The 14,924-nt window shown below is 27.3% G+C and overlaps 2 protein-coding genes across 4 annotated transcripts; both read left to right on the top strand.

The window, feature by feature from the left end:
* The first annotated feature begins 945 nt into the window (after positions 1 to 945).
* On the top strand, positions 946 to 8,636 carry LOC107864501 (light-regulated protein, chloroplastic). 3 transcript variants are annotated; one of them, XM_047408914.1, is made up of 4 exons: positions 992 to 1,409; positions 2,596 to 2,754; positions 3,883 to 3,985; positions 8,454 to 8,636. In XM_047408914.1, the coding sequence occupies exons 1-3, from the start codon at positions 1,222 to 1,224 to the stop codon at positions 3,968 to 3,970; spliced, it is 435 nt and encodes a 144-aa protein (XP_047264870.1). In that variant the 5' UTR covers positions 992 to 1,221; the 3' UTR covers positions 3,971 to 3,985; positions 8,454 to 8,636. The 3 variants fall into 3 exon arrangements, with proteins under 3 accessions (XP_016566375.1, XP_047264870.1, XP_047264869.1); XM_016710889.2 differs by lacking the exons at positions 3,883 to 3,985; positions 8,454 to 8,636 and adding an exon at positions 3,503 to 3,731 and having other exon boundaries at positions 946 to 1,409; XM_047408913.1 differs by lacking the exon at positions 8,454 to 8,636 and having other exon boundaries at positions 3,883 to 4,527.
* A 5,464-nt stretch (positions 8,637 to 14,100) lies between these two features.
* LOC107859659 (basic salivary proline-rich protein 4-like) lies at positions 14,101 to 14,655 on the top strand. Its single transcript, XM_047408084.1, has one exon. The coding sequence runs from the start codon at positions 14,101 to 14,103 to the stop codon at positions 14,653 to 14,655; it is 555 nt and encodes a 184-aa protein (XP_047264040.1).
* The last annotated feature ends 269 nt before the right edge of the window (positions 14,656 to 14,924 follow it).

Here is a 14,924-nt window from a genome sequence, read left to right as displayed (position 1 = left end):
TACAAGGAAATAAGCAAGGGTAAAATATGTCAATTGTCTACTTGATACAAATGTATCAACAAAAATATGTTTCATAAAATCATGACACGTGGATAATTGAAAAAGACCAAGGATCATTACTAATTTGTTTGTTGCGCCAAATATCTTAGGCAAAGACGAATGATCAACAATTATCCTTCTGTTGAGCCAATTGTCCTTGCAATTTGAAATTATATTTGGATATGTATTCTACTTTGAAAATTCTGGAGTTTGGTGAGTAGAACTTTTTGAAATCTCAGTTTTTGAAAATTTGAAACTCTATGAAGATTAGAGTTTAAAAATTTAATCAAATTTCATGATCAAATAGATATTTGAAGATACAATAGTATATCAGTGTAAATCTATAAGTGAAGTCTGAAGACGGTAGAGTATATGTATGCCGGGGCAGAAAAAGGAAAAAAATAGAGAGGGAACTCCAAGCTTGGGAATCACATTATCACCGTCAGTGGCGGAGCCAAGAAGTTCATTAAAAGGGTTTGAAAGTGCACACACGAACTAGCCGAAGGAGGTTCAACATACACAATATATACATAAAAAATAATTTTAATCGTGTATAAATATTATAATTTTTCACCAAAGGAGATTCGGATAAACCCCTGGATATATGCTAGATCCGTCACTAATCACCGTCAAAGTAAAAGTTCAGATGGTCAATTAATTGAGCTATTAGAAATTTTTTTCGATAAACGCTCAATTCAAGAAAATATAGATATTTAAAGATAATTTTTCAAAATTTAATCTCAAGTTTATGCCGAATAGTATGCATACATTATGGTGAGATTTGATCAAATTTCACAATCAAACATATATCTGAAGATACAATAACATACACATTACAATCTCAGAGATGAGGTGTCAAGAAGTTAAATAGTATGGATACACTACCCTTCACTTGGAGACAGATGATTCAAGAAAAAAATTAAATATTTAAAGATAAATTTTTAAAATCTGATTCGAAATTTAATATCAAGCATAAAACAAAGGAGGTTTTCTTTGACATTTCAAACAACTCCAACCTTTCTCATTCACCCTATTAAAACCTTATCAACTTACAAAATATCTCTTCCTTATCCACTTAAAACTCACCACAATAATGCCACTATAAATTATGTATAACCCTACCCCTCCAAAACACACATCAAGTTTTCTATTTATCTACTCAAATTTAATTATCTCATCAAAATGCAAGCAGCTTTGTATTTTACACCATCATTTATTCCCATAATGACACCACCTAAACCCTTAATCTCAACTTTGATGAAACCTATTTCTTCTAATCTCAAAACTAATCACTCAACATGTCCTCCCATTAGGGCAACTCCAGCTGCAAATGACACTTCCAGTACTGTTGATTATAGCTCTATGACCTCGTAAGTCGTGTCGTAAATTTCTTTATCTTATTTGGATTCTATTATGACCCGTGTGTAAATTAGAAAATATTTTCTTGATAGAAAAGAACACGTTTATATTACTCGACTCTTGTTAATTTGATACGCTTTTTAAAAAGGTTTTAGTTCGAGATGTATTGTACTATGTTATAACTTTTTAATGATATTTACTATTAGAGATAAGCACAAGCAGGGATTCGTTCGAACCCTTTCGATAGAAAATTATATTATTAATACATAATTAAAATAATTTTTTGTATATATTGTAGATGTTGAATTCTCTTCGGAGAGTTTTTCTTTAGATTTCAGCAGAAATTTTGGCTTTGTCTCTTGAGATAGCATTCGGTACTTTTTCGAACTATAATCAAAGTTGTTATGACACACTTCAATTTTATAAGGATTTTATTATCTCTCTAAAATTAATTTTAGAGTATTTTTGTCATTTTTTTTGGGCGGACGTGGTATCTTTATTACTTAAAACGAGACTCTCATCAAAGATGTCATGTCAATTAAAAAAGTTGACAAAGATGTCATGTTATTAAAAAAATGACAGAAATATGTTAAAATTTAATTCAACGTAATAGAACTCTTGTAAAGTTGGAGTGTGTCGTAGTAAATTTGTTCATTGTTCACGAGGTACTAGATGCTTTTCTCGTACTAATATTTTATGTACTTATTTAGTATTCCATCTGTTTTATAATAAATGAATTATTGATTTTGACACACAAATTAAAAAAAAAAGTAATAAAGACGTAACTTTTTATTTTTACCTTCTCAAAAAGTAAAAGTTGACCTTTAATATCTTTTTAAAAATTAATTGATTGTTAAATCATATAAAGGTAACTTTAAAAAAAATTTAGTGATCAACTTATTTTGAAACACTAATAAATACTTTAATAATTCACTTATTTCGAAAGGAATAAAGTAATTATTAGTACTACTAAAGATTATATTTAATACTATAGCTTTATGACCTTGTCAGACAGTTCTTGTTAGGGTTTGTTGTGAATTTTCTGCCTTATATTATAATAAATTAATAATCGAGGGTCAAAACCGATGAACATGCTCCATTTTATTTTATTTTTTGTCTCTTGGAGATATTTTTATTCAATTTCACATAGTTTAAAAATATTTTTGATCATTTTCAATTTTCGATTTATAAATGCAGATCAGTGTTTCCAGCTGAAGCTTGTGAGACAATAGGAGGTGAAGCTTGTGATGTTGAAATGTATCCTGAAACCAAACCCAAATCTGCAGAAAACACAACCAAAACACAAGTTTCAGAGAGTGTGGACAGAGAATATCTCGAATACAACGAGCCTAAGACGTAAGTCTGATTTGACATAAAAATTTAAAAAAGAAAAATGTTTTTGAAATTTGTGATGTTACTTTTTGATCGTTTGTGATGGTTATAAATTATTTTACCTAATAAAAAGAGAATTTTTAAAGTGATATTATTTTTAATTAAAGATAAAAGCAGTATTACTCTCTCGAACTATAATCAAAGTTGATACGAGGTATCTTAACTTTATAGGATTTTATTACTCCGTAAACTCAATTTTATTGTATTATTATTCATTTTTTGTACCTACGTGGCCTAAAAAAACTTATAATTTAGATATGTCGTAAAAGGTTTCACGTAAGCACAAAGATGGATAATACAGTAAAATTGAATTTAGAGGATAATAGGACATCCATTAAGTTAAGATGTGTTGTAGCAACTTTGACTATAATTCAGGTAACAGTGTCTTCTCTCTTTTAATTGTAGAAAATTAATTATTTTTTTAGACGAACTCAAAAGTAAAGTGGATCACATGAACTAAGACCGAGGGAGTAATAATTAATTTGATCAAATTTCTAAAATAAACTTAATTTAAAAAGTATTTTTCAACAGAAATACTTTAGGTGAGGAGTATTTTGTGTTTGAGTAATCAATTTAAAATATATTTTTGAGTAATAATTAATGTTTAAATTCTCAAAAATTTTAATCAAATAGACTATAAATAGCATGAGGAATATCCTAATGTTTACTCTTTTTTTTTTTTTTTTTTTAAATATGAATGAATATTGTGCAGTGTATTCTTAGGAGAAGCTTGTGATGATCTTGGGGGTAAATTCTGTGAAGCTGAGTATCAAAATGGAGTTTACTAAGTGTAATTAATACTCTTAATTATTCATATGTAGATAATTAATAATATGTGAATTATGCTACTTTATCTAAAATAATTGCTTCGATTTATTAACAACCGTTGTATTTTTATGTTGATACAAGCAGACTATAGAATAGTATTTTCTTCGTATTAATTTATTTGTCTTAAATTCGAATGTTTGTTTTATTAATTAATAATATTGCATTATTAGTTATCTAATTGTGATTATTATATAATCAAGAAAGTAAAATAATAATAATAATAATAAAAAGGTAGAATGTGTGAGGCAAGTTAACACTCGTCAGGTTATTTTTGGACATTTCGATGGGTGTTAGTTCATGGTTCGTTGGATGGGCTCGGGGCTCGACGGCGAATATGGGCGAAAAACGATAGGCGGCCAACAGGGAGGTACGTTAATACTCATCAGTTGAATTATGACATGTCGATGGACTCGACCTAGTTTGACCCATTTAAAGTCAATTTAATTCGCTCGTGTACTACTTTTAGGTGTAACAATGAAAATAGTGTCAATATGCCCATATAAATAGCAGTTTGGAAGACTCATTTCATTATTATAGCAAGTATTTAGTGATCGCAAATAAATAGTAAATTTTGTGTCATGAAAAAAAATAACATAAAAATGTTCAGCGTTAAATAAACTGAACATGTAAGATAAATATGACAAATATGGATATAAAAATTTAAAATATATATATTGATAACTCAAATTTAATTTTATTAATGATAATCAGATTCTTATATTCAATTCGTTTATTTACTACTTTTAGGTGCAAAAATGAAAGTGGTGCCAATAAGTTCATATAAATAGTTTGGACGATTCATTCCATTATTGTAGCAAGTATTTATTGATCGCAAATGAATAGTAAATTTTGTGTTAGGAGAAAAAATAATGTATAAATATTGAACTTCAAATAAATTGAACATGCAAGATAAATATGGATATATAAATTTAAAATATCTATCGATAGCTCAAACTGAATTTTATTAATGATAATCAGATTCTTATACTCAATTTGTTTATGTACTATTTTAGGTGCAAAAATGAAAGTAGTGCCAATAAGTCCATATAATAGTTTGGACGACTCATTCCATTATTATAGCATGTATTTATTGATCGCAAATAAATAGTAAATTTTGTGTCATGAAAAAAATAATGTAAAAATGTTCAACATTAAATAAATTAAACATTTAAGGTAAATATGACAAATATGAATATGTAAATTTAAAATATAGCTCAAACTGAATTTTTTTAATGATAATTAAATTCTTTTATTTTAATAATAGACGGTCTTAATTAATATTTGATGAAAACTGTCAAGATTAACTTCTATTGAATAAAAATTATTAAACTATTTGATTATTTTATATTAGGATTATTTAATTATTTTATATTGTAATAAAAAAATAACCAAGATTAACTTCTTTTGGATTGATTTCTTTGGCTTAATTATATTGAGATTTTTCCTTTAATAATTGAAGACATTCTTAATGATAGACTTTAAATCCTAATGAAAAATATTATATATATGGAACATAATTCTAACAATATTGTCCAAGATATTGGACAATAATACTAAGCATATTATATTGAATTTGATTGGAGAGATGAAATTTTTTAATTTATGCTTAAAAATATGCATACCAAGTTGATCTTTGAGATCCCATAAGGAAAAAAATAACTCATAAAAAAGAAAAAAAAAATTACTTTACAAATATATAATCGATTGTCTGAAATTTTGAATTTGAGTTACAATATTAGGTTCTTGTCTACTCTTGTAGTGGCTACGTCACAAGTTCTGCTTTTATAAACTTTGCCATAAAAAATTTCCCGTAAGCATATGATGGATAATAATAATACAGTAAAATTGAGTCTAGGGGTAATAGAACCTCGTGAGGTTAAGGTGTGTCGTAAAAACTTTGGCTATAGTTCGAATGTAATAATGTTTTATCTCTTTTAATTATAGAAAGTTGATTATTTTTTAAGACGAACTCAAAAGAAAAATGTGTCACGTAAATTAAAGACAGAGAGTAATTTAGATGAGAAGTAATTTGTATTTGAATAATTAATTTAAGATGCATCTATTTTTATCTTAATTTTAAGTGTAAATAATACTCTTAATTATTTATATTCATGTGTAGATATTTAATAACATGTGAATTTATGCTACTTTATCTAATAATTACTTCGATTTATTTACGATCGTTGTATTTTTATGCTGATATAGAATAATGTTTTCTTCATCTTAATTTTATTGTCTTAAACTCTGAATGTTTGTCTTATTAATTAATAATATCGCTTCATTAGTTATCCAATCGTAATTATTATATAAGTTGAATAGTGATATGTCCATTGACTCATGAAAATAGTGTAATAAGCCCATATAATAATTTGGACGATATTTCATTATTGTAGCAAGTATTTATTGGTCGCAAATGAATAGTAAATTTTATATCATGAGAAAAAATAACGTATAAATATTCAACTTCAAATAAACTAAACACGTAAGATAAAAATAATAAATATGAATATATAAATTTAAGAAATGTCTTGATAACTCAAACTGAATTTTATTAATGATAATCAAATTCTTTTATATTAATAATACATGGTCTTAATTACTAGCAATAAGAAAAATCATAATGTTTCCTCGAATTAATAAATATTATTTTTATTGAAAATTAATTATTTGGGACATTTAGCTAGACAAATTTCTTTCTTAGGATAACATAAATCTGCATAATCAGTGCAACACCACTGGGGCACAGCTCCTATATATTTAAAATTTATGATGCATCTATCGCCTGCTTTTGTTCGTATACTTTCATCACCTGCATTTTTTCATAAAAAAAACATATCAATTAATTTATTAATTGCTATACATTGGTAGAGTAAAAATACAATTTCTATACTATTAAATATCTAGAAAATAACAACATAGAGCCATTCCTAAAAATTAAATTAATAACCTAAAAAAAAGTAGGTTTACTTATTTCAACAATTTAAATACAACAATAATGTAAAAAAAAGAAAAATCACTTCAATCACTAAAAAAAAAAAAATTTAAAAAAATCAATAGAATTTTCACTCAAAATTTTCTCATCATTGAAAACAATTTCGGTGGATTTTTCATCAGAAATTTCAAATTTTTATTGGAAACATTTGTAAAAAAGTTTCATTTTTAGTGATGAATCCAAATATATATCAATATATAAGTTTGTTCATTGAAAAATGAAAAAAAATTGTTTTGTTCTATTATCTCGGTACTTCAAGTAATAATTAATTCAAATAATAAAAATAAAATTACTAAGTATAAAAGGAATAAATATGGACATACAATGATGAAGAGCCAACGAAGAAAGCAAAACCAAACAAAGCAGCAAAACTGATTGAAGGGAGAATTTTATGACGGCCATTGAAGAATATATTATTTAGTGTTTAAAAGTTTAAAGACAATGAAAATTACTTATGAAATTCTCCTAAATATATAGCTCCATGAAAATATTTAATTTTAGTAACTAATACAAAATAGAGAAAAATAATGATTAAAAGACCATATTATTTTCTTTCCTAGAATAAATCCTTTTGACTACAAAAATTTTAGTCATAGTGTCTCTGATTTCATAATAAAGTCTATTCGCATTATAAACTAATTTCTTTCTTGGAAATTTTTACCCTCTCCTTTCATATTTATTTAAAATTGTCGCATTATTTAATCTATTACTTCTTTTATACATTTTTACTTGTATATTTTCTTTGACCATTGAAAAAAACATTATTTAATGTTTAAAAGTCTAAAGACAACGAAAATTATTTATAAAATTCTCCAAAATATATAGTCATGTTAAAGAATTAGATTTGATTTTGTAACTCTTACTTTTGATAATTACTGCAGAGGATAGTTAAGATTATTTAATTGTTTCATATTGTGGTGAATCTATAGGATGAATACTGTCAAGATTGATTCCTATTAGATAAAAAATATTAAGATTATTTAATTGTTTTATATTAGAATTATTTAATTATTTTATAATGTGATTAAAAAAACGAAGATTGATTTTTTTTGAATTGATTTCTACTGGCTTAATGATATTGAGATTTAAAAAAAAAAACCGGCTTGATTATTTTTTACTTTTACACAATAGTTACATTAAATATTACATAAATTAATATTATAGGACATGATATTCATAATTTCATTCAAATTAAATAAATCAAAGAAGTATGACAAAATTGATAGATAAATAAAGTTAGAAAAATGAATAGGTAATTAACAATTAGGAGTATATTTGGAAAAAAAATATTTTGACAATATTCAAAAGTTTTCTATCAATGGAAATGATTCATAATTGAAGACATTCTTAATAATAGACTTTAAACCCTAATGAAGAATATTATATATATGAAATATAATTCTAACAATATTATCCAAGTTATTGGACAATATTATTAAGCATTGTATTATATTGAATTTGATTGGAGATACGAAAAAATTTAATTTCTACTTTTAGGGGTGTATAAAATCGAACCGACCGATAAACCGAACAAATAGAAATGTTATTGGGTTATTGGGTTAACGGTTTTATAAAAAAAATTATTGATTGAACGATTTGGTTTCGATTTTAGTTTATTGGGTTATCGGTTTAACCGATAACCCAATATGGATACATTAAGTTACTGTTTTACCACTATTTGTGTTATATATATAAATAAATAAATAAATATATATATATATATATATATATTATTACTATTATTATTAGTTGTTATTGTTATTATTATTATTATTATTATTATTATTATTATATACACTACTTATTCACAATTCAGAGATTCACAAAGTATTAACCTATTCAGGGCAACAAAGGCATAATACAAAGCACGAGTATTGTCGTATTGGAAAGCTTGAAGCATTTAGTAGCTTCCAACAATTAGGATTCAGTTTTTTTTTTCCAAACTAACATTCAATTCAAGTTTCAAGATTCTTTTAAACTAAAACACATTGCGTATGATTTTGGTGGCAATTAAGATTCTTTTTTTATGCTGGTTGTTACTATTTCAATCTTATGAGTATTTTCTTATTGGTTAAACCGAAAATCGAACCGCTAAGGACAAAAACAGATAAATCGAAAACCTATAAGAAAATATCTTATTGATTGATTATTGGTTTTGCATATGTATAAGAGAAAATACATAAAGATATCTCTGATCTTGTTCGAGTTTTTCAAAAAACACTTTAACTTTACTTTCGACCTATTATCCCACGATTCTTCTTTAATTTGTTGTAAATACACCATTTGACCAGATTCTTCAGCAACCCCTAGGCACGTGGTTGGCGTTCTCTTTTCTTCTTCTTCCCCATTTCTTCAATAACAACCATTAAAGCTTGGATTTTTTTTTTTAATCCTCCTCAATGAATCAGACTAGTGGGATAAAAAATTCATGTATTAACTTTAACTTCTTCTTAAACTTTAACTGAGGTCTGTCTAATCCTCCGTCAATCAATGACTTAACGAAGAAAAATAAAAAATAAATGAAGAATATGCTTGAGACAATCACCCAAAGAGAAGTCAAACTCTTATTAAAATTACCGTCAAAATGGTGTATTTACCCCCAAACCAGTTCCATAATGTTGCTTGTGTCAACATTATCAACCAACAACAACCTCCACCCAAACGTCACAATTCAGGTGCCCTTGTTTCGAGTTTGGGTGGTCTATTGCCTAAAGTTTTATTTTTTGATGTCAATTGTGACTTTTGGACGAGGAAACAACTATTGAGGCAAATGCAACAAACAATTCAATTTGCTCCTGAACAACTTTACCCGAAGCCATTAATTGCATCTCTAAGCTTGAGGCAGCTGGTGATGGTGGTAATAGTAATTTGATGGTGCCTCGTCATCAATTGCAGGAACAACAGTTTATTTATGATTTCAAAAATAAACTTGTTCATTAAATTTAACTTGATTTCAAAAAAATAAGAAAATTGAGACGAAACTAAAGTTTTTACGACTGATTTTGCTTAGAAATTACAACATAAATGGAAACATCTTACCTTTTAAGGTTGATTTTGTTGTGAAAAGTTTGAGAAGAGAGACCATTTTTTTCTTCAAAAATAGTCAATGGCTATATCAATGGAGGAAGAGAGAATTGGGTATTTAAAGTGGAGAAGAAGGAATTTTTAAATTAAATGACAAATAAATTACACGTAGCAGGTTTTAATTGGTTATTTTAATCAAATTTTAACTTTTCACGCGCCTGCTATGCGTGTATACACACAGAGGCAATTTTTAAATCAAAATGGTGTATTTACAACGGTTTAGGTAAGTTTCGTGGAGTAATAGATCGGAAGTAAAGTTTAAGTGTCTTTTTGAAAACTCGAACAAGATCAGGGGATCTTTATGTATTTTCTCTATTTAAAAATCGAAAAGCAATAAAACAAACCAATAACACATAAAATCGAACTGAACCGAACCGACCGATGCACATACCTACTTAAAAAATATGAATACCAAGTTGATCTTTGAAATTCCATAAGAAAAAAAAACTCATAAAATGAAAAAAAGAGGAAGGTTACATTACAAATATACAATCAATTATTTGAAATTTTGAATTTGAGTTACAAGTTGTACCTCTATAAATTTTGTGTTATAAATAAATAAATAATGTGTTATAAATAAATAAATCATGTGTTAGACAAAAAAAAAAAGAAGAAGCATTAAGGAGTATGAATTTTTTGGAATTCGGAACCAAAATAAGCCATAAAATAAAAAAGTGACCAAAATAGATCACTTAATTAAAAAATTACCAAAATAGGCTAAATATAATAAATTATTATGTTTTTCACTTTTTTCTTAACGGTCAATTAATGATTAACACGATTTGTAAAACGTAATAATTTATTACGTTTTTCACAAAAAAAATAAAAAACAATGTGCTGTCACATTTTCTTTATGTCAAATCATGTAGTTTGTAATAATTTATTACGTTTTACAAACAGTGTTTGTAAAAAGTAATAATTATTACAAACTACAAACAGTGTTCGTAAGTTATAATAAATTATTACAACTTACACCTTTACACCTACCCACATCACATCACCTTTACTTTTTTCACTTTTAAATTTAACCCACCCCACCCCACGTAGAACCCTTCCACCCCACGTATTAATACTTTTACAAATTAGAACCTTGTTATTACAATTCAAAAATTGTACCTATTAATTACGTTTTTAGTCCAATTTTTTTTTTTTAAAAAAATTATTGCTTCGTTTTATTAATTCAAGTACTACTTAGCCCACTTTTTTGATTTTTTTATCCATAAATAGTATTAAAAAATTATTTTTTATAAATAAAAAATGCTTATTAAAAATTTCATTTTACAAAAACGTAGTCCTTGTGTAACTATTAATAACGTTTTTAGTTCAATTTTTTTTTTTTTAAATTTCAACTACGACATTTTTAATTATTCAATCCTTGTGTATGAGTGGTCATATCAATAATTATTCATTTAACTGACAAATTTAGAAAAGAATGTAATTTTTCACTACATTTTTGTAAAATAAAAAATTTAATTAAGCATTTTTTTATTTATAAGAAATAATTTTTTAATACTATTTATAAAAGAAAAGTCAAAAAAATGGGCTAGGTGGTACTTAAATTAACAAAACGAAGCAAAATATTTTTAATTTTTTTTTTTGAACTAAAAGCGTAATTAATAGTTACAATTTTTGAATTGTAATAACAAAGTTCTAATTTGTAAAAGTATTAATACGTGGGGTGGGGTGGGAGGATTCTACGTGAGGTGGGGTGGGGTGGGAGGGTTATACGTGGGGTGGAGTGGGTTAAATTTAAAAGTGAAAAAAGTAAAGGTGATGTGATGTGAGTAAGTATAAAGGTGTAAGTTGTAATAATTTATTACAACTTACGAACACTGTTTGTAGTTTGTAATAATTATTACTTTTTACAAACACTGTTTGTAAAACGTAATAAATTATTATAAACTACATGATTTGACATAAAGAAAATGTGATAGCACACTGTTTTTTGTTTTTTGTTTTTTTGTGGAAAACGTAATAAATTATATTACGTTTTATAAACTGTTTGTAAAACATAATAGTAAATTATTATGTTTTACAAACTGTGTTGACCGTTAAGAAAAAAGTAAAAAACATAATAATTTATTATATTTAGCATATTTTGGTAACTTTTTAAATATGTGACCTATTTTGATCATTCTTTTTATTTTGTGGTTTATTTTGATTTCGAGTTCGAATTTTTGGATTGAAACTTGTGTAATGCCATTTTTATAGATAATTCTACTGTTTTGAGACGATTCATGAATTGCATAAAATAAAAACTACTATATAAATTTACTAATTATCTGTGCCAAAAGATAGCCGATAAATATATTATAAATCAATCTATCATTATAAATATTTTCAACCCTATCATTTTTTTGACGCGATAAACAAGATGACTTTCGAGAGTCACTTAGTCTTTTGTCAAAAAAGATATTATGCTGACAAGTCGATAAAAGTCAGAGCGAAGAGCGAATATTTATTTACATTGTACAACTTTTTATTTTTTGTTTAGTCTTTCATTAAGTAGTCAATTGCAGGTGTTGTTAGACTTAACATTGATCGAAGCAAGAACGGTCAAATTTCATTTCATAATCCAAAAAATATATAAATTTACTATTTAACTGTGTCAAAAAATACGAGATAAATATATTATATATCAACTTTCTATTATAAATATTTTTGATCTGGCACTTCTCTTGACGCGATATAAAAGATAATTTTTAAGAGTCACTTAGCCCCTCGAAATCTTCTTTGTAAAAATGGAAAAGGCTCAAAAATATCCCTGAACTCTTCGAAATAGCTAAAAATGCTCTTCATTAGATTTTTGGCTCAAAAATACTCCTCTCTCTAACGGAATTCAGAAAAGAATCAAAAATACCCCTGAACTATTTGAAATAGGTCAAAAATACCCCTCTGTTAAATATTTGGCTCAAAAATACCACTCCCTTAACGAAATTAAATTATTTCGATTATTTCGTTAATTTATATAAAGTTCACCATTTAATTTATATTTCGTTAATTTCTTTAAAGATTAAAAAGATGTAAAGTGAAAATACTTTTTTAGAATAAATGTATGTTTATTTTCCAAATCAAATTCAACCAATTTATATTATAATTCAAATACTTTCTTTCATTATCTTATTTTAAAATTTTAAAAATACTTTTATGTAAAAAAATTAAAGTATTAGGGTTAAAAATTTAAAGTTAGGGTTTCATTCAATCGAAATAATTTAATTTCGTTAATGGGAGGGGTATTTTTGAGCTAAATATGTAACAAATGGGTATTTAACGAAATAAAATTATTTTGATTATTTCGTTAATTTATATAAAGTTCATCATTTAATTGATATTTCGGTAATTTCTTTAAGTGAAAATTTATATTTCGTTAATTTCGTTAATTTTTGTAAAGATTAAAAAGATGTAAAGTGAAAATACCATTTTAGAATAAATGTATATTTATTTTTCAAATCAAATTCAACCAATTTATATTATAATTCAAATACTTTTTTTCATTATCTTATTTTAAAATTAAAAAAAATACTTTTATGTAAAAAAATTAAAGTATTAGGATTTAAAAGTTAAAGTTAGGGTTTAATTCAATCGAAATAATGTAATTTCGTTAAGGTGGGGTATTTTTGAGACAAATATTTAACAGAGGGGTATTTAACGAAATTAAATTATTTCAATTATTTCGTTAATTTATATAAAGTTTATCATTTAATTTTTATTTCGTTAATTTCTTTAAGTGAAAATTTATATTTCATTAATTTCGTTAATTTCCTTAAAGATTAAAAAGATGTAAAGTAAAAATACTTTTTTTGAATAAATGTATGTTTATTTTTCAAATCAAATTCAACCAATTTATATTATAATTCAAATACTTTTTTTCATTATCTTATTTTTAAAATTAAAAAAATACTTTTATGTAAAAAAAAATTAAAGTATTAGAGTTAAAAAGTTAAAGTTAGGGTTTCATTCAGTAGAAATAATTTAATTTCGTTAAGGGAAGGGGTATTTTTGATACAAATATTTAACAGAGGGATATTTTTGACCCATTTCATATAGTTCAGAGGTATTTTTTATCCTTTTTTAAATTCTGTTAGAGGAAAGAGTATTTTTGAATCAAATATTTAACGAAGGGGTATTTTTTGAGCCAAAACTTTAACAAGAAATATTTTTAAGTTATTTCAAATAGTTCAGATATTTTCAAGCCTTTTCCGTCGTAAAAAAATATTGTACGTACTGATAGGTCGATAAAAGTCGGAGCGAAGAGTGAACGTTTATTTACGGTTGTAGTAGTATGACTTTTCATTTTCGTGTATGGTCATTCAAAAAATCTCATTTTGGCGGTTCATTTACCGGTTCATTCCGAGTATCTAGATAAGATAGACGCTTAAGCCTTTGAATTTACTCTGTACTTTCTAATGTACGGACAACCACCGCACTACGACGGTCGACGGCGGCGATCGCCACCACACAGTGGCGGAATCCGACAGCGATCGCTATCACACAACGGCGGAATCCGGCGACTATCGCCACCACACAACAGCAGAATCCGGCAGCTATCGCCGCCACTTAATGGTAGAATCCGGCAGCTATCGCCACCGCACAATGGCAGAATCCGACAGTTAACGCCACCACTTAGTGGTAGAATCCGGCAGCTATCGCCACCGCACATAGGTAGAAGCCGGGAGCTATCGCCACCACTTACTGGTAGAATCCAGCAGCTATCGCCGTTACACTATTGTAGAAGGCGGGAGCTATCGCCACCACTTAGTGGTAGAATCCCGCAGCTATCGCCACCACACAGCGGAAGAATCCGGCAGCGATCGCCACAACACAACATGAGAATCCGGCAGCTATCGCCACCAAGCCAGCAGCTATCGCCACCATACAACGTCCGAAGCCGGCAGATATCGTCACCATACAGTGATAGAAGCCAGCAGCTATCGCCACCACTTAATGGTAGAATCCGGTAGCTATCACCACCAAACAGGGGCCAAAGCCGGCAGCTGTTGCCACCACGCAGCTATCACCACCATACAATGGTAGAATCCGGAAGCTATCACCACCATACAGTGATAGAAGCCGGCAGCTGTTGCCACCATACAGTAATAGAAGCCGCCAGCTATCGCCACCACACAATGATAGAGGTCAGCAGCTATCGCCACCACACAGTGATAGAATCCGACAGCTATCGCCACCACTCAATGATAGAAGTCAGCAGCTATCATCACCACACAACAGC

This window comes from Capsicum annuum, chromosome 3 (assembly GCF_002878395.1).
Source record: "Capsicum annuum cultivar UCD-10X-F1 chromosome 3, UCD10Xv1.1, whole genome shotgun sequence".
NCBI lineage: Eukaryota > Viridiplantae > Streptophyta > Magnoliopsida > Solanales > Solanaceae > Capsicum > Capsicum annuum.
The sequence above is the reverse complement of the archived record's forward strand: the minus strand, read 5'-3'. Positions and strand labels throughout refer to the sequence as shown.

Bases quoted from the DNA above. Each gene is read 5' to 3' on its own strand.
- LOC107864501 (XM_047408914.1), top strand. From the start codon at position 1,222: ATGCAAGCAGCTTTGTATTTTACACCATCATTTATTCCCATAATGACA. The intron at 1,410-2,595 runs GTAAGTCGTGTC...TTATAAATGCAG, and splicing joins GATTATAGCTCTATGACCTC to ATCAGTGTTTCCAGCTGAAG. The intron at 2,755-3,882 runs GTAAGTCTGATT...AACACTCGTCAG, and splicing joins GAATACAACGAGCCTAAGAC to GTTATTTTTGGACATTTCGA.
- LOC107859659 (XM_047408084.1), top strand. From the start codon at position 14,101: ATGTACGGACAACCACCGCACTACGACGGTCGACGGCGGCGATCGCCA.